The sequence below is a fragment of the Molossus molossus genome, unplaced genomic scaffold (assembly GCF_014108415.1).
Source record: "Molossus molossus isolate mMolMol1 unplaced genomic scaffold, mMolMol1.p scaffold_m16_p_4, whole genome shotgun sequence".
NCBI classification, from domain to species: Eukaryota; Metazoa; Chordata; class Mammalia; order Chiroptera; family Molossidae; genus Molossus; species Molossus molossus.
Window position 1 is genome coordinate 2,662,548 of NW_023425377.1, and position 25,914 is coordinate 2,688,461.

Below are 25,914 nucleotides of genomic sequence, written 5' to 3' on the forward strand. Positions count from 1 at the left end.
ACCCCACACAGGATTGCTCCCTGGAGGGGATTTCTTCAGGGAAGAGTAGCTGGTCTCTGGGGAAAGGATTCCATTGGGCTCTTACAGTGACACGCATTTGCTAAACCTGAGCCACACCGGGGCCTGGGCTGTGCCACTAAATAGTTGCAATAGGGACTGGTCACCTGTTTTAATCCACAGCATCTCCGTTTGCAGGCCCAGTGCTTAGAAAGGATGTGAGGGCACCAGGTCTTCACTCTTCCTCAGTTGGATCACTTTACTACTAACCTGCTTCTTGAATGGTATTTACTGGTTTGGGGCACCTAATGTTTCAAAGGTTTTTTTGTTTGTTTTATCCTCACCCATGGACATTTTTTTGCACTTATCTTCAGATAGAGCAGGAGGGAGAGAGGGAAGAAGAGAGAGAGAAACATCGACATGAGAGAGACACATCAACTGGTTGCCACCCATACAACCCCAGTTGGGGTTGGGGACAAACCGCAACCAAGGTACATGCCCTTAGCGGGAACCAAACCCGGGACTCTCTGGTCCACAGTCCGACACTCTAACCACTAAGCCAAACCGGCCAGGGCTCAAAGGTTTTTGGTGGAGCAAAATATGTTGTCTTGATAGCATTGTTAAAAGAGTAAGTGAGCCCTGGCCGGTTTGGCTCAGGGGTTAGAGCATCAGCCTGCGGTCCAGAGAGACCCGGGTTCGGTTCCCGCTAAGGGCTTGTACCTCGGTTGCGGTTTGTCCCTGGCCCTGGTTGGGTTGTGTGGGTGGCAGCCACTCCATGTGTCCCTTTCATGTCAATGTTTCTCTCTCTCTTATTCTCTCTCCCTCCCACTCTATCTGAATGGGAAATGGAAAAATGTCCTCGAGTGAGGATTAAAAAAAAAAAAAAGAGTAAGGGATTACTGACCGACACAGTGATTTCTTTGCTCTTCTTCGTGACCTTTGAAAATAGGTGCTGAAATGAATGTAGAAGTTTTTGAGGGTTAATACTTTACTTAATTCTTAAACTTTTTAAAATTGAATTTAGAGAGAGAAGGAGAGAGAAATATCTATAAGTTGCCTCCCATATACACCCCCAACTGGGGATCAAACCGGCAACCCAGGCATGTGCCCTGACCGGAAATTGAACCAGCGACCTTTAGGTGCATGGGACAATGCTCGACTAACTGAGCCATACCGGCTGGGGCTTGAGGGTTAATACGTTAATCCAGAGCTGTTAAATTCTTTTGCTCCTAGAACTTGATCCACCTTTCCTTTTTCACGGACTTTTATTGAGTTCGAGAAAAGAATGTCTCTTAGAGAACAGACGAGCTGCTGAGTCAAGGTTGTTTTCAGGCATTTTTCTGCAAGTAGATTCAGAGCAAAGAATAGTGCTTCCTGCCTCAAAATTCAGCCCAGGCTCAGTGTTAGCTCAGCCTCATAACACTTTCTGTAATCCTCACCCGAGGATATTTTTCTGTTTATCTTCAGATAGAGTGAGAAGGAGAGAGGGAGAACCATCTATGTGAGAGAGACACATCGACTGGTTGCCTCCTGCACGACCCCGACCAGGGCCGGGGACGAACTCCAACTGAGGTACATGTCCTTGACCGGAATCAAACTGGCAACTCTGGTCTGCGGACTGCTGCTCCAACCACTGAGCCAAACCAGCCAGTGTATAACTTAACCTTCATCATAAAGTCAGATCTTTGCTTTCAGTCACTGTTACTGTTACAGAAGGAGGCAGAGCTGGGCTTGGGACAAACAAGACTGACAATTGCTGGTTCTTCTTTTTGTTATTTTTATTTTATTTTTTTATCCTCACCCGAGGACACTTTTCCACTTTTTGTTCAGGTAGAGTGGAAGGGAGAGAGAGGAACAGAGAGAGAGAGAAACATTGACGTGAAAGGGACACATCGAGTGGCTGCCACCCACACGACCAACCGGGGCCGGGGACAAACTGCAACCGAGGTACATGCCCTTAGCGGGAACCGAACCCGGGTCTCTCTGGACCGCAGGCCGACGCTCTAACCGCTGAACCAAACCAGCCAGGGCTGGTTCTTCTTTTTAATTAAACGAGAGAACTTGTGCCCAGTAGCAGTGAAAGACTTTTTTTTACTCTTGTGTTGTTGTAACTTCAAGCTTAAAGGAGAGTTGAGAGGACTCCCTGGTGTGCTTTGCAGTGCTGGTTGTTTGTGGGTGCCTGTTTGTCTTCCTCTGTGCCCTTTGTTCGTTTGACGGTAAGTAACACGCACATCTGTGGTCTCTCGTCCCTGAAAGAACTATGGAGATGAAATCCTACCCTATTAGGCAAAATAAATAAAGGATGTAGATTTATTATTTGTGAAATACGACAGAAGTTTAGAGGGGAACATTGGCCTTCTCAGATTTTACATTATATATTCTTGCATTGTATAAGTTTCTGAGCTGGGAAGACATCCCTCATGAAGCCTACAGTTCTAAAAGTAAACATGAGCAGACTGATCCTTGCCTCTGCAAAAGCGATCAGAGAGAGCCTACTTCCCTCAGAGACGTGCCCCCGGAGACACATGGCGCCTTTTATCAAGAAATAGACCATCCTTGCCTTCGCGGGCCATCATCTTCACTGTGAGGGTCTGGGAGGCGGTGCTTTCTGATGTCGTTCTGGTTTGACAGGCCATGCACCGGTTGGGCTACAGTTTCCGTGAGATTCATTGTCATGGATCATGCAGGGGAGAAATTCCAGTGGCCTCTCTCTGCTTAAATCTGTTGTAATGGAAGATCGGGCTCTTAACGTGTATCTCTTTAGAGCCCCAGGCATCCAACAGCTTGAGAGCTTCCTGGCACTGGTGTCTTGGTAACAGGCAATCTTCAGTAATTACAAACGTGCAGCCTCGTTTCCCTTGCTTTTCATTTGGTTGCAGCACCCTTCAGTCATCAGCCTGGTTCAGCATGCGCCATTATTTCATGGGAGGTCTGAGCCATGTGTCCTTCACCTTACTGGGAAGTGACTGCACTGGGTACGTGGGTTCTGTGTACGTTTGTGCGTGGGAAGTTCCCTGGGCTCTGGCCGGTGAGCTCAGTTGTTAGTGTACCATTCCTTGCACCAAAGGGTCACCGGTTCGTTTCCCGGTCAGGGCACACATCCAGGTTGCAGGCTTAGTCCCTAGTTGGGGCGCATGTGTGAGAAACACGTCAATGTTCTTCACATTGATGCCCCCCCCCCCTTCTTCTCTTTCTCGAGAATCAATGAAATTCAAATACTCGGGTGAGGATTTAAAAAAAAGGTTCCCGCCCTGGCCGGTTTGGCTCAGTGGTTAGAGCGTCCGCCTGCGGTCCAGAGAGACCCGGGTTCGGTTCTCGCTAAGGGCAGGTACCTCGGTTGCAGTTTGTCCCCGGCCCTGGTTGGTCGTGCGGGTGGCAGCCACTCGATGTGTCCCTTTCACATCGATGTTTCCCTCTCTCTCTCTTTTCCTCTCTCTCCCTCCCACTCTGTCTGTGCAAAAAATGGAAAAATGTCCTCAGATGAGGATTAAAAAAAAATAAAATAAAAATAAAAAAAAGGTTCCCTGGGAAAGCGAGGTGTAATAAAAGATCTGAAAGAGCTTCTTGAGATAATGCAGTAGAAAAGGAATGAGCCTAAGCCACTCACGGCATGGGGAGGGAAGCTGCTTAGAAAAAGTGTGTCCCTGCGGAGAGCTGGGCACCCCGGGCTGGAGGGCTCTAGAGCCCGAGTGAGTCTTGCGTGGTGTTCTCACTTCTCACGTAGTGGCGGAGACGCCTTGGCTCCGGGTGGTGGTGGTCTTGGCCTTTTCTGGTTCCTGGCTCTTTTGGATGGTGAAGCTCACAGATGTTACCCCAAGAAAACCCAGTATTTGGTGTATGATTTGGGCAGTTTAAGAAACCCTTTGAAGCATGGGGTGTTCTAGGACCAGGGTCTCATGGTCACCGAGAAGATCCCAGTGAGGTTCCACCCTGATGCCTGGCTTCTGCCCTCTGTCTTTGTCACCCGTGTTCTCACCAGTGCACAGCTTGGTATTTAAAAGTCCCTGCTACCCTGTGCTTCTCACATAAGATCTACTGTATTAGCCAAAATTCACATTTCTGTGATAGTTTGCCTACGTGGGTTTTTTTAAACAGCTTTTTGAGATGTCAGATATATGCTATAAAAGTTACCTGTTTTAAGTGTACAATTCAGTGAGTTTTAGTATATTTACTAAGTTGTACTGCCTACCATAATCTGATTTTAAAACATTTTTATCATTCCCTAAAAGAAACCCTGAGTCCTTCGGCAGTCCCCTCCATTCCCCTCTGCTGGCCGCACCCCTAGGGAAGCGCTAATCTGCCTTCTGCCTCTATAGATTTGTGGCTCTGGACTTTCAGATAAATGGAGCCATACCCGACTGGCACCTTGGCTTAGGATGTTTGCAGGCTTCTCCCACGTGGCATGTGGCAGAGCTTCACTGCTGTTCATGGCTCAGCAATGATGCGTGGTGTGCATGGGCCATGTTTTATTGGACATTCGGGTGGTTTCCGCTTTTTTTTACTATTTTAAAGAGGGCTGCTGTGAGCATTTGTAAACAAGTCATTGTGTGGATATATTTTCATTTCTCTTTTTTTTACTGTGTTTTTGTTGATTTTAGAGAGGAAGGGAGAGTGAGAGAGAGAAACATCGATCGCTGCCTCCTGCACGCCACCCTACTGGGGAGCAAGCCTGAAACCTGGGCATGTGCCCCGACTGGGAATCAAACCAGCGACCTTCTGGTGCACTGGACAACACTCAGCCAACTGAGCCACACTGGCCAGGACTTCATTTTTCTTCTTACATAGATACCTGTAGGAGTGGAATTGCTGGGTGAGCATCTTTGTTTTGCCCACTTATGAGTATAGCTGTTGAAGAGAAAAATCAACAGATAAACATTTTGAAGTTGGTAGATAATGCCAAGTTGCCCTTAAAAAGTGCAGTGCCATGTTTTTATTAATGGTACCAGTACCTGTCTCCTCGCCTCCTACCATGCAGGCACTGTCAAACGTCTTGATACTTGCAAGATGAGTCTGAGATAAGAAATGTGTTCATTACCTTTCTTACGTTTTTTAAATATTTTCATTGATTTTTAGAGAGAGGAAGGGAGAGAGAAGTAGAGACATCCACGTGGGAGAGAAACATCAATCGGATGCCTCCTACATGCCCCCTACTGGGGATTGAACCCACAACCCAGGCATGTGCCCTGACCAGGAATCCAACCAGGACCTCTCAGTCCATGGGACCACACCCAGCCCACTGAGCCCGGCTGGCTGGGCCTTTTTTACATTTCTTAAAGCATAACTGAACTCTTTTTTTTTTTTTTTTAATGTAGTCATTTGCTTTCTTTTTTCAACTGCTTGTTTCTTTTGTTTTGTTTTGTTTTTTGCCTGCTTTTCTGTTACATTATTTGTCTCTTACTGATTTAAAGCAAATTTGCTCTTTTCCCTGGGTTACAGATAATTCTTCTGGGTTGCTGTTTACTTTGACCTTGTTTGTTGTCTTTTTGTTGTTCTGAGGCCTCGACTTTCTGCCTGTGCAAATGTATTTGTCTTCTCTCGTAAGGCTTCAGAGCACTGGAAAGGCGTGTCCTGTTCCGGCCCACAGGACAGTCTCCCGTGGCATCTTCTAGGTCTTTGGGGTTTTACATGAAATTCTTCATCCACCTGGAATTTGCTGTGATGTAAGATATCTTCCATTTTTATCACAGACTGGAAAATATATTTTTCCTGTGTCCTTACTTATTTAGAGGGACTTACCGACATATTTATGAGTGAAATGTCAGGATGATGACCTTCTTTGAAACTTCAGAAGAGAAAAAAAAATTGGTGAAGCTAAATGGCAGAAAGTTAATGTTTGTTAAGTCAGGTGGTGGGCTATGGGAGACTTCATCATACTATTTTCTTTCATGGGTGTTTGCAGTTAAAAATAGCTTTGCTGCCCTGGCCAGTGTGTCTAAGCGGTTAGCACATTGGCCCACAGAGGGTTGAGGGTTTGATTCTTAGTCAAGGGCACATACCTGGGCTGCAGGTTCAATCCCTGGCCCTGGTCAGGGCACATAAGGGAGGCAACAAATGATGGTTCTCTCTCTCTCTCTCTCTCTCTCTCCCCCCCCTTCTCCCTCCCTTCCATTCTCTAAAAATCAGTGGGAAAAATATCTTCAGATGAGGATTAAAAGAAATAAATAAAAATAGCTTTGCCGGTTTGGTTCAGTGGTTAGAGCATCGGTCCACGGACCAAAGAGTCATGGGTTCAGTTCCAGTCAAGGGCATGTACCTTGGTTGCAGGAGGCAACCAGTTGATGTGACCCTCTCACATCGATGTTTCTCTCTCCCTCCCTCCCTCCCTCTGACTCTATATCTAAAGATAAATGGAAAAATATCCTCTACACACCACACCCTCTGTGTTTAAAATTCTGAACGTGCTCTCGTCTGCTTTTTTCCCCCATTACAATTTCAAAAACCTTTTTCCCAAACTCACCACTGGGTGGAAAGGCAAGCAGACACCCTGCCCGTCAGCTCTGCACTTCACCGCGTAGGTGTCTCCTTGGTGCTTGAGCACAGGCACTGCGAACGGGGTTCAGAGTTGCTGTCTTTTTTTTATTTTTAATCCTCACCCAAAGATGTTTTCCATTGATTTTCAGATAGAGAGGGAGGGAGGGAGGGAGGGAGGGAGGGAGGGAGGGAGGGAGGGAGGGAGGGAGGGAGAGAAACATATGTGAGAGGGACACATCAGTCGGTTGCCTCCCGCATGACCCTGACCAGGGCCAGGGATGGAACTGCAACCGAGGTACACGCCCTTGACCAAAATTGAACCCATGACTCTTTCGTCCACAGGCCAATGCTCTAACTGCTGAGCCAAACCGGCCAGGGCCGGTCTTTTTTCTTTTGGGATAATATTTACATACAGTGGCATGTACAGATCTTCAGTAAAGATTCTGCGAGTCTAGACAGATGCACATACCTGTGTGACCTGAACTCCTGTCAAAAAGTTTACCATCACTCCAGAAAGCTCCCTCATACTTCCCAATCAGTCCCAGCTCCCTGCCGCCCCTACAGGCAAGCAGTGTTCTAGGCTTTCTCTAGTATGGGTTACATTTGCCTGTTCTAGAATGTCATGTAAACGGAGCATGTTGTATAAGGTTTCTTCCAGCCAAATGTTTTTGAGATTTATCCATATTGTTGCAGGTCTTCATTGACCCTTGAACAACACGGGTTTGAACTACTCAGGTCCACATATCACGGATTTTGTTTGATAAATACCTGTGCTGTTTCCATCTGCGGATGCAGAGGACTAACTGCATGCATTGGTCTATGCCATCTCGTATAGAGGACTTGAGCATCTGAGGATATTGGTATCTATGGGGCACTGAACCAATTCCCTGTGGTTACTGAGGCTTGTTAAGTTTTTGGAATCAAAAGTAAACACTCGGATTTTCTACTCCGAGGGTGTCACCTGGTGTTCAAGGGTCACCTGTGTATGACTGTTCATTCTCTGATTCATGGAAGTCTGGGCTTTTCCAGTTTTTAACTATCATGAATAAAGCTGCTAGACACATTCTTGTACGGCTCCCTTTGTGGACATATATTTTATTTATCTTAGGTAAATGTCGAATAGAATTTGGGATTCGTTTGCTAAGAAACTACCCAGAGTCTCCTAAGTGGCTATCCCATTTCACGCCCCCTCCGGGGCTGTGTGCGAGTCTGGTTGCTCTGCACCCGCACCGACGTGGGGGTGACCGTCTTTCTAATGTGAGCCGTTCTGGTGAACATGTGACAATTCTCATCGTGGCTTCCATCTGAATGTCCCTGGTGACTGATGACGTCGGGGCTCTCGTGTCCTTGTTAGCCATCTTTTACCTTTTGTGAAAAGTCTGCTAGATCTCTTGTCCCTGTTTAATTTGTTGTCTTTTATTACTGAGTTGTCAGAGTACTTTAGATATTCTGGGTACTAGTTCTTTATCAAATAATGTCTTGTGAATATTTTTTTCCCTGTCTGTGGCTTGTCTTACCTGTTGAGTTAACATAGTGAATTTTGATGAAGTCTGATTTATGTTTGTTTTTTTTCATTTATGATTCTTGCTTTGTGTCCTTTCTGAGAAACCTTTGCCTACCATAAAGTCATGAAGATTTTTCCAGTGCTTTCTTTGAAAGCTGTGTAGTTCCAGCTTTTATATTCAGTTCAGTGATCTGTCTCAATTACTCTCGCTGTGTGGTATGAGGTAGGAGTCAAGGCTAATTTTTTTCTCATTCAGCCATTTGTTGGAAAGATTTTTCTCCCCTCATTGGATTGCTTTTATGCTTAAAACAATTAAGTGTGGGTCTGTTTCTGCTCTGCATTTTTTTTTATTGATTATTTGTCAATCTTTGTGTCAGTGACAGGCTGTCTGATTTATTGTAGCTTTCTTTATATACTAAGTTTTGAAGTCATGGTGTTAGCCCTTCAATTTTGTTCTTTTCCAAGATAGCCTTGGGTATTTTAGATCCTTTGCCTTTCTGATTTTAAAATCCGTTACTGTCAACAAAAATGTCTGCTGGGATTATGCTTGGGACTGCATTGATCGAGAGATAACTTGAGGGGCGGTGTTGAGTGATGGACGGGTACGTGCTCGAAACACCTGGCAGCACTGTCCTTCCCATGGCTCAGGTAGATGGGCTGCAAGCGAAGCCAGTCTAGACTGTTGTTCTCTCATTTTCTGACCTTGCCCTGGGTAGTAAGGAGAGATTAGGGGTTGGGGGGTGAAGTAATATCTGTGCGGGATCCACTGTCCCTCCACTTTCTGTGCAGGATACTGTCTGCACGCTGTGTTGTGCTCAGTCTTCTGAGTGGGGGTCCCCTCTCTAACGGGAGCAGGGAGCTGAGGGTAGAGCACTGGTCTGGGCTGGCATCAGCCATCCCTCCAGAAAGTACAGAGAGTGGCTGTCATTCCTGTTTCACATGAGGAAACAAGACTGAGGAAGTGAGTCGTTCAAAGAATATTTGGGGGCCCATCATGTGTCAGGTGCCATTGAAAGGGCCAGAGAGACAGCTCTGAGCAGGAAGTGCAGCCTCTGTCCTCATGGAGCTCACAGTCCAGACCATGTACAGGGAGCACCTTGGGGGCAGGTACATAGGCGACGACAGGTGACCTCCAGGGAGGAAGGGACCAGGACAATGTGGAGAGGAATCAGGAGGCCTCCCTTTGACAGTGGGGGTGGGGCCTCTGGAGGGTGGCGGGCCTTCCTGGCAGGGAGACCCTGAGAGTGGTGTGTCCGTGGCTCATAAGCGATTAATTTGACTCTGGCCTGTCTACCCCAGAGCTCGTCACACTCGGGTGCTGCCGTGGGGTCACCCCACAGCCCGGCCCATCACCAGACCCCTGCCGCGGAGCCCTGTCGTGCCTGCCCTAATCTGCACTGAGACGCGCATGTGTGCACGCGCGCGCAGACCGAGCCTTTGATGTGGGTACATTTTTCTGCTTGCAGCTGACACTGAAGACGTGTGCATCGTGGAAAGACTGTTCTCGAGCAGCTTGGTAGCCATCGTCAGCCTCAAAGCTCCTAGGAAGCTAAAGGTTTGCCACTTCAAGAAAGGCACTGAGATCTGCAACTACAGCTACTCCAACACGATACTGGCTGTGAAACTGAACAGGCAGGTGAGTGACGTGCCTCTTCGAAGCAGACTGTTCTGTCCCATGTCTCAGTTTTGCCGTACAGCTGTGGGGTTCCCTGCCCTTCCAGAGCAGCCTCCAGCACCTCCAGGACAGAGCTGGTGGTCCTCAGCAAGTGCTTCGGTCCCTCGGCCATCTGCTCCAAGGCCCTGCTCGCCTCACGCACCAGCCTGCCTCGGCTCCGTTTTCAGTGTTGCTCAGATCACTACCACCTAGTGAATCCCCTTGCTCCCTGCCACCTGCTTTACTCACCCTTTTGGCAGGAGTGTCTGCACCAGGTCCTCAGACAGTGTCGTCCCGTTAGGACTATGACATGCCTTAGGCGCTCACCTCTGGCTTCTGTCAATTAGCCTGGGGTAAACCTGGTTTCCTCCCACGGCATTTAGCTTGAAGTCGCCATTTCCAAGAACTGTCGACTGTTAAGTGAGGACTAATTGAAAGTCTATATACTTGTCCTTAGACTTGAATCATAGTTTAGTTCACTTCTTTTGCTTTTAAAAATCTAAAACAAAAAACAAGCAAAAAAAATACTGCCCTGACCAGTTTGGCTCAGCGGTTGAGCGTCGGCCTGCAGACCAGAGACTCCCAGGTTCGGTTCCCGCTAGGGACATGTACCACCATCAAAAAAAAAAAAGTCTGTCAGCATCTTTTTCCTATTTTGAACTGGTAATTTAATTTTTTATTTAAGATGATGTATGTTTACTACTTTCTGTGTCTTCCCCAAAACACAAGAGTGTCTGGCCCAGAGTGTGGATTTGGTGACTGGCACTTGAGTCACTTCATGGGACTCATGGCCTGTGCTTACCCACAAACACCGCACTGTCTCCGGTCCTCCGCGTGCTCTGCTCCCCGCCGAGGACTCTGCGGGGAGGGCGAGGAAGCGTGGGCCGTGTGCACAGCCAGCGGGTCCTGCAGTCACAGCAGAGGCCCGCTGACCTGGCTGCAGCTGGGAACTGGTCTGTTAACTGAAAAAGCTGGTTACAGTAGGATGCTACGAGGCACAGCGTGTTGACCTTTCGAAAACTGAAGGCACAGCACGCCTCGTGGGGGCTGGCGGCTGTGCGCCAGGTGGTCTTTCTCGCATACACCCTCTCCTTGGCACACCCCTCCAAGCACGCCCATCTCAAATGCAGCTGCCCTGGCCAGCTTGGCTCAGCGGTTAGTGTATCGCCCCGTGGACCAAAGAGTTGCGAATTCGATTCCGATCAAGGGCATGTACCTCTGTTGTAGTTCAATCCCCAGCCCTGGTTGGGGTCGTGTGGGTGGCAACCAATCAATGTCTCTCTCTCACACCACTGTTTCTCTCTCCCTCCTCCCACCCACTCTATCTATCTGAAAATCAATGAAAAAATGTTCTAGAGTGAGCATCAAAAAATTATAATAATAAAATGCAGCAAGACCCTGGACACCTGCAAAACAGCCTGTGCGCAGGATGGGTCTTTATACTTCTAAGAAACCCCTAGGCTTTTACCTGCATCTTGCCCTGCCTAATTCAGCACCGGGGCTGTTGTTTTTTATTCTCACCTGAGGATATTTTTCTATTTATCTTCAGATAGAGTGGGAGGGAGAGAGAGAGAGAAACATTGACGTGAGATGGACACATCAACTGGTCGCCTCCCGCACAACCTCTACCAGGGCTGGGGACAAACCACAACTGAGATACATGCCCTTGACCGGAATCAAACCTGCAACTCTGGTCCACAGGCTGACGCTCTACCGTTGAGCCAAATCGGCCAGGGCCAACACAAGGTTTTTAATTACCAAGCCCATCCAAACCCCTCGATCTAGTTTTCATGAGGGCAGCAGGGTGAGGGGTGAGAGAAACAAAATAAAAAACATGCTCTGTCACTGTGTTGCCCAGTTTCTGTGACATGGAATGAAGCTGCGTTGTTAGACATCCTAGCACGAGCGGCAGAAACTGACAGGACAGGCCCTAACCTGTGGGTGAGGAGCAGGGTGCTGGGGAGAGCTGCCAGGTAATGCCAGTGTCCTGCTTGGGTGTCCAGGCTGAGTGTCCAGAAGGAAAGCAAAGCGTCTGAATCCAGGAGTCCACTGAGGGGAGACAGCATGCAGGGTTTGGCTCTTTCCTTACATCTGCTTTTCTGGGTTCCTTCCTTCTAGAGGCTCATTGTGTGTCTGGAGGAATCTCTGTACATACACAATATCCGGGACATGAAGGTGCTGCACACCATCCGGGAGACGCCCCCAAACCCAGCAGGTGAGTGAACCAAGGAGAGAGCCCTGCTTTTCTGAGTCTCCTTTGAAAGGCAGCCAAAGTTGAGAGGTTTCTGCTCGTTAGGAGGTCCTGCAGATGTGTGTTGGCCTTAAACCAAGTTCCCTTCCTCTTGACACTGGTCTTATGACCACCTCAATCGGTTTGATCAGCTTCCAATTTTGAGCTCACCAATCACTTTGAACCAGAGGCCTTTAATCTGCTTTTACAACCCTGCTGCCACCTGAGGTGGGACCTAAACACCCAGCAGCACCCAGGCCAGGCTGGGTTAGCCCTGACTTCCACACTCTTTGTTAAGTAAATGCTGTTACGTCTGCCAGCTGCAAAGGACACAGGCCCTGACGCTGTGTTCCGTGTGTCCTCAGGACTGTGTGCACTGTCCATCAACAACGACAACTGCTACCTGGCGTACCCCGGCAGCGCCTCCATCGGAGAGGTGCAGGTCTTCGACACCATCAACCTGGTGAGGTTCCTCTGGTACTGAGCGCCCTTCGAGATGGGCCTCGTTCCCGAACTGAGTGCTGTGGGGCCTCTGGCCCTCTGGTCTCCTTGGCTCAGCGGTGCAGTTCTTGCTGCTGGCCTCTTGGTGGCAAAGCAGGTGTGGGCGGTTCTGCACGCGTCCCTCCACCAGCTCCTACAGTAGGAGTGCTGAACGCAACAGGGAAAACTCCAGACACCCTATAAACTGCGTTGCTTTTTTAAGGTTTTGAGCACCTTTCCTTGGCCCCCAGCCCAGTAAATCAGGTGGATTTGGTGTGTGTTGACTGGCTAGTAGTCACATTTGATTGGTTCTCCCTTCCAGAGAGCTGCCAACATGATCCCCGCTCACGACAGTCCTTTAGCTGCGCTGGCTTTTGACGCCAGTGGAACCAAGCTTGCCACTGCTTCTGAGAAGGTAAGGCTGCTGGCCCCGTGGAAAACCAGTGCAAAAGCTTCAGCAAGCGTCAGTCCCATCCGCAGCCAGGCTCCCAAACAAGTCTCCGTATCAGCCAGTGCACAGAGACGCACAGGCAGCAGCCGGCTGACGGCTGGGAGGTGTGCTGCCTGGGAGTGGGCTCTCCGACCCGGGAGCCGGGGCACGTTTGGAACAGGAGACCCAGTGCCCTGCGTGTGCAATGACCACGCGACACGCTGTGGTGCAGAGCACTCCGAGGTGAGGAGTGGCGAGGCGAGAGGTGGGTCTGTGCAGAGCTCATCTGGACACAGCTCGGTGTCTTCCTCTCCTTCTGTGCAGTAGGGTGTGGCCGTGTCCTGCGTATGGCTGCCTCCTTTCCTGCGCTGCACAAGGTCGCAGTTCTCTCGGCTGAAGAAAACACCTTCCCTGGCCGTACAGTGTGCATTTGTGATTACTTCAACATCATTCTTGGGATATTTCTATTGTTTCCGATATTTAGGATGCGTTAGAAAAATATGCTAATGTATAAGTATATGTGTCAGTAGTGATATTTAGACCACAGATAATTATATTCGTGTCAAATGCAGATCTATCGTGTGCATCTCACATTATTCAGAGTCCAGTGGGGAAGGTCTGGTTAAAGGGAGTGGCCTCGTCTGCACAGGAGAAGGCGGCCTTGGCAGTCTCCCAGCAGACCTCTTCTCAGCCTCTGCGACACCGAGGGTCCTGTGCTCTCTCTCCCTAACTTGAACGGCTACATCTTTTTCCCTTGCTGTTCCTCTCTCCTCAGAAGTTCTATTCTCTGTCTTCTCTTGGGGATCTCGTGTTCTCCTGACTTGCTCCCTCTTCTGAGCCCGGGACTTGCCCCTCAGTTGCCTCCTGCCTGAGTCACTGTGATGCTTTCGTGCTGAGAACCAGAAGTGGCCTCCCCTCCAAAGCCACCGGTTCCCGAGAACCCGAGAACTAGCCAGACAAGATACAGCGAGTCGGCTCCCTGCTCCAGCTTCCCCATGCGGGTCTTCATTCTTTTTTTTTCTTTATTTTCCTCACCCAGGGACATTTTTGCATTTATCTTCAGACAGAGCAGGAGGGAGAGAAGGAGGAAGAGAGAGAGAAACATGGATGTGAGAGACACACTCCTCACCTCTAAGTGCTCTGCACCACAGCGTGTCGCGTGGTCATTCCACACCCACATGACCCCAACCAGGGCCAGGGACAAACTGCAACCGAGGTACATGCCCTTAGCGGGAACCGAACCCGGGTCTCTCTGGTCTGCGGGCTGATGCTCCAACCTGCTGAGCCAAACTGGCCAGGGCTCATTCTCGAGTCTCATACCCAGTTTCTACAGTAACGATGCTGCCGTTCATGGGTCTCTTGTGTCATGAATTATACTAAACCCTTTATATCCATTACCTCATTTGATCCCTTCAACAGGGATTTTTCCTTTTCATATCGAGAGCTCAGAGAGGGTGAGTAATTTACCCAGGGTTAGCCAGCTGGACAGAAACAGAGGGATTAGACTCCACACCCAACTTTGCTTTTGAGTCCAACTGTTACAGTGCCATGTCCTTTTCTTCTCCCCGGGGAGCATGGAAATGGCCGTGAATCCCTGTTGCCCCTTGATTGATCAGGGTTCTACTTTTATGGTTTTTAGTAGAGCTTACGAAGTCACTGAAGTGTTCTGTGGAATTCCAAGGCCAGTGAGCATAGAGCAGCTTCCCCGTGGCTGTAAAGGCAAGCTCAGGACTTGCTCTCAGACAGAACCTCCCGACTCGGTGCTGGGTGCTGGGTGCTGGGTGCTGGGTGCTGGGTCCTGGACAAGCCTGGCGTGTGTCTCAGTCCTGCCTTCGGGGAGCTTCAGCCAAGCTGTGACCAACAACTTGTCATTAGTATTGCACAGGGGTGTGCTGTTGGATAACACGAGGATACATCTGCAAGTAAGCCTGAAAGCTGAAGCTACAGAAGGCAGGATCTTGGCTGTGGTTGTGTGTGTGTGTGGAAGCACTGCTTCCCTCTGGTTCTCGAGCGTCAGCCTCAGCGGGTGTCCTTCCACCCCAAGAGAGTCGCTGTCATTAAAAGGGGCCGGTGTTGCCCTGGCGATTTGGTTCAGCGGTTAGAGCATTGGCCAGTAGACCAGAGAGTCCCGCTGAGGGCACGTACCTTGTTGCAGTTTGTCCCTGGCCCTGGTTGGGGTCGTGTGGGTGGCAACCAGTCGATGTGTCTCTCACATCGATATTTCTCTCTCTCCCTCCTGCTCTATCTGAAGATAAATGCAAAAGTGTCTTCGGGTGAGGATTTAAAAGGGGGAGGGCGCCAGTATTGCTTCTCTGCACCTCTCCAATGGCTGGGCAGCATCCTGTCTGCTCCCTGTGGGGCTGCAGCAGGGCACTCTCTGGGCTCTCCACTGCCTCAGCAGGGACGGCGCCCTGCGCTTCACTGCCCAGGCGGGTCTCGCTCTCCCAGATGTCCAGTCCGGTCTCCCCGCAACCCCGAGGAATGCTTGGGGGGGGGCAGAAAGCTGACGACCTAGACACCTCGGGCCTGCACAGAGAGGTGCTGCAGCTCACCGTGGATTCGTGTCTCCTTTCGTCCTGGTCAGGAGACGTCTCAGACAGGCCTCCACGTGGTGTAGGTTGGCCTGGCTCCTTCTTAGGGGATAATAACGCCTCCAGCTAACCAGATCCCTTGATCAGTAGCTCAGCATGGCAAGCAAGGACTCTGGGTCCAAAAGTGCTTCCCAATGTGGAGCACACGCTTAGAGGGTTTGTTTCTAATAGTTTAAACTTCAAGTGACTTAGGAAAAATAGAACGACTGTATTTCCTATTTGTCTTCAAGACTCTTAGTGTTTAGAGTAAGTGGTGAGTGAAGTGGTGAATAGGGTGATGCTCTGGGACCCTCGTGGCAGAAAGCGGGAGGTGGTTGTGCAGAGGGCTGCTGGGACTGGCCGGGAGCGGCTCGGACACCCGCGGGCCGGCCTGCCGCACTGTCATGGAAACCGTGCCATGTTCCATTTAGTCTGGCAGGAAAGAAGTGGACATCATTCGTCTCTACTCGGCTAAAATCCTCTTTTTTCCGTCACAGGGGACCGTGATTCGGGTATTTTCCATTCCAGAGGGACAGAAACTCTTTGAGTTCCGGAGAGGAGTTAAGAGGTAAAGTATATAAATCTCCAAAATTGGATCCATAGCTTCTCTTTAGACTTCAGTTCTATGTTCTCTGTAACCAACAAGTGGAATGTGAGCCCTGGGCACCCGAAGCAGCAGCAGGCACTGCAGCCCAGCGGGTGGTCGTGGGAGGCAAAGCGACCTTTTCAAGGCAAGCTGGGTGTCATTCGCCCCTGCCCACCTGGACGCAGAGCGACGGCCAGATCGGGGGGGAGGAGCAGCAGAGGCAGGCCCCTGGGCCGGGTGCATCCTCGGCCTGCACTGTGGCGCTGGGCTGAGGACCTCTGACCTGGTTAGCAGGCTGCTGTCCGTACTCTGCTCTGAAAACTGACCAGCTCCCCCACCTCCCCTTTCACCCTAGCAAATGGCTTTGGCTCTTTAACAGCAAACCCAAACCGTAAGTCATGGTGTGGAGCCCCTCACCCCCATCCATCTGCAGACCTTGCTTGGAGAAGGGGTGCTGCCCTGGTTACCCACGGGTCCTCTGCCTCAGGACTCGGAAGAGATGGGGATCTGGGCTCCAGAGCCAAACCCCAGGCCCCACTTGTAGCCTCATAGCCTTACTCGCAGTGCTTGCCCTCTGGGACTCGGTCCCTGTCCCGGTCAGGCCGCTGGCAGACCCCAGCTCCCCAAGGTCAGAAGCTGGACCAGGAAGTGCTGATGCTGAGGACGTGCTCCAGAGCTTGTAACTGCGTGTGTGTGTGTGTTGTGATCTCGTCCCCATCCCGCCATGTCACCCCCACCTGTGCTGTCAGTGCCCCCTCTCCATGGGCTGGTCCCCACAGATTGCAGTAAGCTTCATGTCCCATCTCCAAAGCCAGGTGTTCAGCCCCTCCCGTTACCTCCCCTTGGTAAATATCGCCACTGTCTATCCACCCAGCACTCAGGACCCGACACTGGCTCCTTTCTCTCATGTTGTGCGTCTAGTTAGGCCACAGGCATGCTGGCTCTCCCAGGGTTGTCCCACCCACTCCTGAGCTCTCCCCTTGTGTCCTGTCCCAGCTTCCTCCCCTGCCCCATTCAGATCACCCTCTGACCTCGCACTCTGCCTGGTCTCTGTCTTTTCTTTAGACTTCACCCCAGGCTGTTCTTTGAGGCTGTGCATACAATTAGAGCACACGGCCAAAGGAGCTTGCCTCCTTTTGCCTATAGGGTGAGCTCGACTTCCAGCCTCTGGCCCTTCTGCTCCAGCTCTTTGATTTCCTTCCCTTTCGCTCCCCGTCCCAGCCGCACTACATTCAGTTCAGTTCCTCAGAAGAGTAATCCCTGTCTCCACGGGGCTCTGGCACGTGCTGTCTCCTGGGCTTGGACTGTGGTGTTGGTGACCTGGACTCCTGAACCCTTTGAGTCTGCGTCAGGTGTCCCTCGGGAGGCCTTTCCCTGCCCCCTACTTCTGTAGTGCCTTCCACATCTGTCACTGATCCTTTGCTGGCAGGCTGTGCAGTGTCTGCTTACGCCTCGCTGGAGGCTCCAGGAGGGCAGGGCCTTCCTTGTCTTGTCCCAGTGCCGTGCTGCAGGGCTGGGTGTGGGAGCACTCAGCGAGAAGGGACCGAGACTAGGACCCTTCCTGTGGACAGGGCCAAGCATGGGTCTAGGGCTCGGGGGAAATGCAGGGTTATTTGCTGGCTTTAGAGTTTTTACAACATACTAGAGAGATTTAGTGTGTTTAATGGTGAAAGTGTTATTCTGTTAAACATTATCAAGGTTGCCAGTTTACCCTCTATGTGTTAAACATGGCTGTAATGCCCTGGCCAGTGTGTCTCGGTGGTTAGCGTTGGCCCACGAACCAAAGAGTCACAGGTCGATTCCCAGTTAAGGGCACGTACCTGAGTTTCAGGTTCCCTTCCCCTCCCTCCCTTTCACTTTGTAAAAAAATCAATAGGAAAAATATCCTTGAGCCCAGCCAATGTGGCTCAGTGGTCGACCCATGCACTAAGAGGTCGCCGGTGTGATTCCTGGTCAGCACACCTGCCCAGGTTGTGGGCCAGATCCCTAGTGACCAGTCACTGTTCTTTCTCATCAGTGTTTCCATTTCTCCCTCCTTCCTTCCTCTGTATATCAATAAAGAAAAGATATTCTTGGGTGAGGATTAACAAAACAAAAAAGAATTCTGTAATTTCAAGAAAATTGGCTGTTTAAGAACGTATTCAAGCCCTGGCCAGTTTCCTCGGTGGTTAGAGCATCAGCCCAGGGACCAATGAGTCTCGGGTTTGATTCTGGTCAAGAGCACGTGCCTTGGTTGCAGTTCGTCCCCAGCCCTGGTTGGGGTCATGCGGGAGGTAACCTGTCCGTGTCTCTCTCACATCGATGTTTCTCTCTCTCTCCCTCCCACTATATCTGAACAAAACTGGAGAAATAGCCTCAGGTGAGAATTAAAAAAAAAAATTACTAAAGAATTACTCTTACTTGGTGATACCTTCCAAACATTTTTCTCTCAAGAAAATTTTCGAGGAGGTGACTAAAAAGGAAGGAGAAAGCTATAGACCCAAGTGAGGGGACTTTTTTCTCTGTGGCACTAGTTGAAAGTCCCTCAGGGAAGTGGCTGGTCGCCCTCAGTGTGTCCAGATGACGGCTTGACCCGGCCCTCCCCTCGTCCGCAGGTGTGTGAGCATCTGTTCCCTGGCCTTCAGCATGGATGGCATGTTCCTCTCCGCTTCCAGCAACACGGAGACCGTGCACATCTTCAAACTCGAGACTGTGAAGGAAAAGTGAGTTGCAGGGACCCATCTGTTTAAAACATCAGAGCTGGTCCAGCCCACAGGGAAAGCGTGCGCGCAGCCGTGCCTGCTCCGCCGTTTGCGCCAGGGAGGCCTGCTTGGCCCCAGGAGGGGTGTCCGAGTCCGCGCTCGGCAGTGGGGGAGCCGCCCGGGAGGGTCTCCTGACTGGGCAGTGTGCTGGCGCAGGCAGGGAGCTGACCTGGCTGTCTTGCTCAGTACAGACGTCCGCCTTTCAGCATGTCCCCGACACAGCACACTGCTCTCCAACCTGCCCATAAATGGGGTTCGTGTCTTAAGCAGTTAATTTAAATGACATGTTACTGCACTGGGTGTGTATGGTGAATGGGATGCACCTTGTCTTTTCTTAAAACTTGAACACTGAACACGTCCCACTGAGATCAGATTGTTTAGTTTATTCTGTCTCATTGCCAGGAGCACTTAGGATGACACACAGACGTGTAGGGTGAGCAGTAACAAAAAGGGCTGTGGGGGGTAACAGTCTGAAATGTGTGCTCCCGGGTTTTGCAGGCTTCCTGTTAAAAATATCCGGGTGGGTAAAAGAAAAGGCCCAGGGGCGGGTCTGTGCACGGGCCTGTGCGTGCCCACATTCACTGGGCACCCTTTGTGGGGTACCCTTGCTGGGATCCTACACAGCGCTAGGGAAGGGCAGGCTCTTCAGAGGCTGTAGTTTTCTCCACCCCTTTTATTGAAGGATGGCTAATTTCTCCTTCAGTCCAGGTTTTGGGGCTGATTCTTGTCTCTCTGTGGGTGGGATGTGGTCATCGTCAGTGAAGAGCCATGTACCTGATGACTTTCCCTCCTACTAGACCTCAGGAGGAGCCCACCACCTGGACTGGCTACTTCGGGAAGGTGCTCATGGCTTCCACTAGCTACTTGCCTTCCCAAGTAACAGAGATGTTCAACCAGGGCAGAGCCTTCGCCACAGTCCGCCTGCCCTTCTGTGGCCACAAAAACATCTGCGCCCTAGCCACGTGAGTAGAGGCGGCAGCCTCCCGCCCCTTTGCCCACGTTCATCCAGAGGCGGCGACTGATGTTCCGTGGAGTCGAGGGTCACATGGAGTACAGGGAGCCTTAAAAGGCACTTCATCGTCTTCAGACACGAATGCTTTTTCTGCTGTGTTCTTATTCCAGAGAGTCTCCCTCTGTCTGTGCCCGTTGAGTATCTCTAGTGTCAGTGAACATCGTCATTGGGTCGGAGCTGTGTGAGATTGCCCACACTGACCCTCAGGGCTGCAGAACCAGCCGAGGGGGCTGCAGAACACACGGGAGCTTGTGAGCCCCACTGACTTTGTCCAGGGTGTAGCTCTGAAAGTTTCATGATAGCGCTTCTTTGTGATTCTGTAAATTTTATAAACGTTATTTTTCATCCTCTTTATCCAACTGGCACAATTGAGAAAGTGTTATGGAATCACCACCCTTAGTTGTCGGAGGAACCAGGAGAGTGACCGTGCCCACCCTCTCCCCTGCGGGCATCGTGTTCGTTCCCGTCAGGACGCCCTGGGCCTCGGCGTCAGGGCCACAGTAGCACAGTGGGTGTGATCACTGTCCTCTTGCACGTACATCAGATGTCGAGCAGCTAAATTTGTGCTTGCTTTTTTGGGGGGAGGGGGGCTCTTCCTTGGCCTTGCCAAAGGCAAGGCTGCTGGTTTAATAAGAACTCTGTGAAAGTCGTGGTCCTAGAATGGGCTGCTTTCTATTCCCACTAGAATTCAGAAGATTCCCCGATTGCTGGTGGGAGCTTCCGACGGGTACTTGTACATGTACAACCTGGACCCCCAGGAGGGGGGCGAGTGCACCCTCATGAAGCAGCACAAGTAAGTTGGCCTCCCCAGCCGCGCCCCCGGCTTCCTCTGGTCGGTTTGCCCCAGGCCTGCTGTGTGCGCTGGTTTCCTTGAAGGGCAGTGTGGCCCCTGCTGTTTGGGAGCTTCCCGGCCCCTGATGTGGGCAGACGGCACTCTCCCCCCACCTGCCAGTTCCTGGTGGGGGCGGGGAGTGGCCAGTGCTCACCTGCTCTTCCTGGTGGGGGGGGGGGTGCAGGCCCTCCCCGGGTCGGCACGAATGACAGCACTGCACAGGGAAGGGATGGTCGCGTCAGCCACAGCTCCCGGCACCGTGTGAGAGCCTGTTCTCTCTCCATGAGATAGATTTTTCTCTTGGAAAAGAGGAGTTAACATTTGTTCATTGAGAATTAGCACAGTTTTGTTTTCTGATTTTGCTTTTTTTTTTAATCCAAAAGTTATGCCAATGTAAAACTTGGGTGATTGGGGTGAAGTGGGAAATACTCTATAGCAAATTCTGTTTATGATCATCAGTCTCGAAAATGAAATAGATTGTCTCACTAGGCATACATTTTTCATTAGACTTCCCATGTAGAAGTCTGAGTGAACAGCCCTGGCCAGTGTGGCTCAGTGGTTACAGTGTTGGCCCAAGCACTGAAGGGTCTTGGGTTCAATTCCCGGTTGGGGTCATGCAGGAGGCAACCAATCGATGTGTCTCACGTATGTTCTCTCTCCCTCCCTCCCTTTTACTCTCTCTAAAAACCAATGGGAAAAGCATCGTTGGGTGAGGATTAATAAAAAGAAAGTCCTTTCTTGTCTCTAAAATCAATAAAGAAAAAAAATTAAAAAGTCCAGCCGGTGTGGCTCAGTGGTTGAGCATCCACCCATGCACCAAGAGGTCTCCAGTTCAATTCCCGGTCAGGGCACATGCCCAGGTTGTGGGCTCGATCCCCAGTGGGGGGCATGCAGGAGGGGGCCAGTCGATGTTCTCTCTCGTCGATGTTTCTGTCTCTCCCTCTCCCTTACTCTGTCTCTAAAATCAATAGAGAAAGAAAGAAAAAAGTGAAGTAAAAAAGAAGGTCCGAGTGAACAGATGCGCTCACCGCAGCCGGCGTGTCACAGACGCACGCACGTGCGTGTCCTGACGAGTGGCCTTTGCCTTTCTTGCTGCAGGTCTGACCCTCGGGGCCCACAAGGCAGTGTCACTGCACCCTGACTGTCTTCGCCATTTTTGTTTTTCTCCACTTTTACCAGGTTGGATGGCAGTATGGAGACAACCAATGAGATCTTAGACTCCACCTCTCACGACTGCCCCTTAGTGACTCAGACCTACAGCATGGCTGTAGCCAAAGGTGCCCACGTGCCTGCATCTCCAACGAGGCTCGGTAAGGACTGCGACCCAGACCTGGAGGCCAGGGGTGCGGGATCTCCCCGGTGGTTCCGTGCTCTGTGCTTCACTTGTGTTGGGCGGGGCAGGGCAGTGCCCACGCAGAGGCCAGCTGTCGTCACCGGGACGGTTCTGGGCCTCCAAAGGCTGAATTCATTTTCTTCCTCTTTGAGGAAAAGTCGGCTCAGGCTGCTTTGGGTGCACAAGACTTGTGCCCTGTCTTGCTGCCTCTCTGCTAAAATACTACCCTACGCCCACCACTGCCCAGTGTTTGTCCTGGGTCCTTGCCCTCCTGTCTGTCTGATCCTTCCACAAGCTTGCATGGGACCCTCAGCCCCAGGGAGGAGGCCTGGCTGTGGCAGGGCAGTGGCCTGCACTCGGGCCCCACGCAGAAGCTGTCAGTCAGCATGCAGACACAGACGGGCCTGTCCACTGTGGCTATTCAACTCCTGTGAGCTGTCTTCCCCCCTAATCTCATCTTGCCTTCTTGGATGGTCCTGCAGTTTTGCTTGTGCCCCTTTTTGGAGTGGAGGGGCACTGAGTGCCCCGTGTCATTAGTGCTGAGCGTCCCACATTGCCAACCTGAGACACACTCCCTTCTGCTCGCTAGGAGAGCGTACGCCTGTCCATTGGGAAGCCCTGTGTTCCCTGCAGACATCTTTCTGAAAGTCAGGAATTGGGAAAATAAATGTCCTCATCTTGAGCTGCCAAAGGCTGCAGAAAGCTCATTAGTCCCAAGCGGGATCTCGTGTCTGTGGGGTGCCCTCCCATGCCCCGATCCAGCCTCGGGCATGGCCGCAGGGCTCCCTGTGCTCCGCTTCCCGCCCCTGGTGACCGTTGTCTCTTCGCAGCCTACACTGATGAGCTGGGTGCCGTGGGCGGAACATGTCTGGAGGAGGAAGCCAGCGCCCTGCGGCTGGAGGAGGACAGCGAGCATCCTCCCATGATTCTTCGGACGGACTGAACTTAACCTGTGAACTCTGACCCCAAAGCAGAGAACACTGGCTGACAGAGGACTTTGTGTTATGCTGCTATGAACTTTGAACTGAGTTGGGGGAGAGGATGGCAGAGACTTAAAAAGAAAAAAAGATTGTAGCTGTAGTCTCGTTCCCTACTGTTGAGAAATACATGGTTTTCACTTCAGTGGCTTTTAATCTGCTATGAATTTTAGCTTTTTGTTTGTTTTCTCTTTTTGCCAAAATTAACTGTTTGGTGAAGCCCTTGAAACCTCCTTGCTTTGCATGTTAATGTGCCAAGCTGGCCTAGGACAGCTCGAAGCCACCCCCGCTGCGGCCGTGCGCGGATGAGGCGCAGAGCAGGGCGGGTCTGCCCGGACAGCCCGAGGTCCCGGCTGGCGTCGGCGGCAGCCTCGGGCAGGGGTCCTCTCAGAGTCCCTCCTGGGCCATGTCCTCTGCTTTATTTTGTTAATTAAATTCTTTCCAAATTGGACTATTCTGGGATTTCTTCCATGGCGGACTTCTGGTTTTGATCTTGTTTTCCACGAGGGTGTTGACAGAGAGGTTCTGTCATTCAGACCCTTTCCTTCCAGCAGCGAGGGAGCTTGAAGGCGTGCCTAGGAGCACCAGAGCCCAGGGTCGCAGTCTCCCCTGTGTAATTAAATAACCTGGTCGATGCTTTCATCCTGTTGAACCTCCGTGTGTGTGTTTTGTTTCATTTTAGGAAGGCAGGTAGCTATTTCTACGTCCGCACAGAGCCCAGGATTGAAGTGCCGTGGTCCTGAGCTGTCCTCAGCCCCCGTCGGTGCGGGCTCCCCTCTCGTCAGGGGTAGAGACGGGGACCGAAGCCCGAGAGAGGGTGGCCATGACCCTCCTTCACGGGGAACGTGTGCCTTTTCTGCTTTAATCTTCCCAAATTGTTCAGCATGATGAGGTTGTGGTCAAAAGTTCTGGTCTTTGTCTGGCTTCCACTTGCATTTTTACAGAATTAAACCTCAGATACCTCAAATTCTGCATTCCGACACGAGGTGAAGGTTGGAGGGAATTCGAGTGGTGCTAATGGCACGAAAGGTCATCTGGACTCTGGAATGTGATGGTCAGGGACAGAGGTAAAACAGGATGCTGACTGCCCTCCCGTTGCCCCGGCGGGGTTCTGGGCCGCAGCGGGGCAGGGTGCCTGTTCCAGGCCACGTTTGTCTCCTGGTTGTAGCAGTCGAGTGGCTCGTAAAAGGCAGGAGAGGGGACTTGGCCGAACTGCCCGCCGGCTTCGTGTGTGCGTCCACGCGCCTCGGGCTGCGTGTCCAGGGGCGGGAAGGAGGCCTGAGTGAAGCGGTGCGGAGGGCGCCGTGACCGCGGCGGGGGCCTCTGGGAATGCGGGTTCTGGCAGCGCGCCGAGCAGAGGCGGAGGTGGAGTCCAGCTTTCCTCCATCGCTGGCACGTCTGTCCGGGATCCCTGACGACTCGTGCTCCCCGGTGACAGGCCGCGGGACGAGCGTCTGCGGAGCCCTGCGCGAGGGTGAGAGGGCCCGAGGAGGACATCTTCCTGTTGGACCGGGGACGTGCGCTCTCCCCTAGGACTTCCTGGCGCATCGCCCAGGGCGAGCGCTGACGGGAAAAGTGTCAGGTGCCTGGGGCAGCGGGGCCCTGAGCTAGCGTGGCCTGGTGCCTGCTTGCCGGTCTCACTGTGCCAACGTGGGGAGCCAAGTCCACTCGGCTGGTCTCGCGGTCAGAGGCCTGTGGTTTCTTTCTTCTTCCTTTGAGACTGGTGGTCAGAAGACGTGGGGATTCTCTTCCTTTTTCAACCTGTTTCCTCGACTTTCAGAGGCGCAGTTAGTGAAGAAGGTCGCCGCTGCCCTCCGCACTGAGGCCCGGCCAGGCTGGCCAGGAGGTCCGCACGGGTCCTGCCTGGTGCTCCTCAGTTGTGGCAGCTGTGTGGCCCGCGTCTGATGGACCCCGTGCACCCCAGCGAGGGAGAACTGCAGCTCTGTACGTGGTTGGCTGAGTGGCCACTGGGGATTGTCCACCTGGCTCCTGCTTCCGGGTCCATTCCCCACGCCCCTCTCCCTTGGTGGTCCTGCCCCGGCTGGAGACCCGTGCAGGACCTCAGAGGGAATCCAGCAGACCGTGTGCTGATGGGCGGAACTCAGACTACACCGATTTTATTTTTCATTGTACCGTATTTTCCAGACCTCAGAAACGATTATCTGTGGGGAGGATAGGGAGCCAAACCCAGAAGCTTACTTAGAGGACTCCTGTGGATTGGGGCCAAACCTGAGCATCTTCACAACAATGGGACCAAGATTCCAACTGAACCTCAATGCGGTCCCTGATTGATTCCCCCCTTACTGACGGCACGACTGGTGCAGGTCACCCAGGAGCCTCCGGTCCCGGGACGAGGCCATAGGAATGATCCTGCCTCAGGGTCGTGACGTGTTACCTGCATGCAGACTGCAGACACCAGGTCCGGCGCCTGGCCTGTGGCGGATGCCAAGTAAACTCAGACAGAAACTGGTCTTACCGATTGGAGCCAGTTGTTTTTACTTGTCTCGTTCCTGAGCACAGCCGGCGGGAAAGGTGAATAAGAATGTGGAGTATGAGTCATGTCGTAGGTCACATGTGGCTCCCTTCGTCCCGTCCTACGCCTGGGTTCTGAGAACAGCACGGCGTGGGGGCTGACGGGAGACTTGCTGAGTCTGGCAGACAGCACAGTGCGCCGCAGCCACCCGGGCAGGTCACCTCGTCCCCGAGCACGTCTCAGCCGGGATGGCACACGAGCTCCTGCCTCCTCGGCTCCCCTGCGTGGCCTGACCCCAAGAGGGTCCCAGGACCTTCGGATCCTGTGCTCTGCCTGCTCACAGCTCATCCGAGGGAGAGAAGAGACGGATCTTGTCTTCCCCAAGGCCAGCGGGGCCACATAACAGCAAACACCGGAAGTGCTCGGGTCTCAGCAAGGAAAACAGGACAGTCAGTGGCGGGAAGCGTGTTCCTGGCTCCTTCCCACTCCCTCGTGGTGTGATGGCGTTGGCGGACAGGAGCTGTGCCTGTTCTGTTCTCTCCTGCCCCAGGTCTCTGAAACCCTCCTGCATGCAGGGATGGCGGGGTCCCTGGAAGGCCTGTTTGCGGTCCTAGCTGGCACGGC

The 25,914-nt window shown here is 51.9% G+C and overlaps 1 protein-coding gene across 3 annotated transcripts in view; it reads left to right on the forward strand.

Moving 5' to 3' along the window:
- WIPI2 (WD repeat domain, phosphoinositide interacting 2) overlaps positions 1 to 23,479 on the forward strand; it is a 31,733-nt gene extending 8,254 nt beyond the window's left edge. Inside the window, exons 3-12 of one of the 3 annotated variants that reach the window (XM_036240318.1) lie at positions 9,439 to 9,608; positions 11,745 to 11,841; positions 12,222 to 12,319; positions 12,659 to 12,751; positions 15,834 to 15,904; positions 18,517 to 18,624; positions 19,461 to 19,625; positions 20,361 to 20,468; positions 21,687 to 21,817; positions 22,671 to 22,894. In XM_036240318.1, coding sequence (XP_036096211.1) covers positions 9,439 to 9,608; positions 11,745 to 11,841; positions 12,222 to 12,319; positions 12,659 to 12,751; positions 15,834 to 15,904; positions 18,517 to 18,624; positions 19,461 to 19,625; positions 20,361 to 20,468; positions 21,687 to 21,817; positions 22,671 to 22,783 — 1,154 coding nt within the window. In that variant the 3' untranslated portion in view covers positions 22,784 to 22,894. Of the gene's footprint in view, positions 1 to 9,438; positions 9,609 to 11,744; positions 11,842 to 12,221; positions 12,320 to 12,658; positions 12,752 to 15,833; positions 15,905 to 18,516; positions 18,625 to 19,460; positions 19,626 to 20,360; positions 20,469 to 21,686; positions 21,818 to 22,670 lie in introns of all 3 variants that reach the window. The other 2 variants (XM_036240317.1, XM_036240319.1) reach the window with 2 other exon arrangements.
- Positions 23,480 to 25,914: the final 2,435 nt, after the last annotated feature.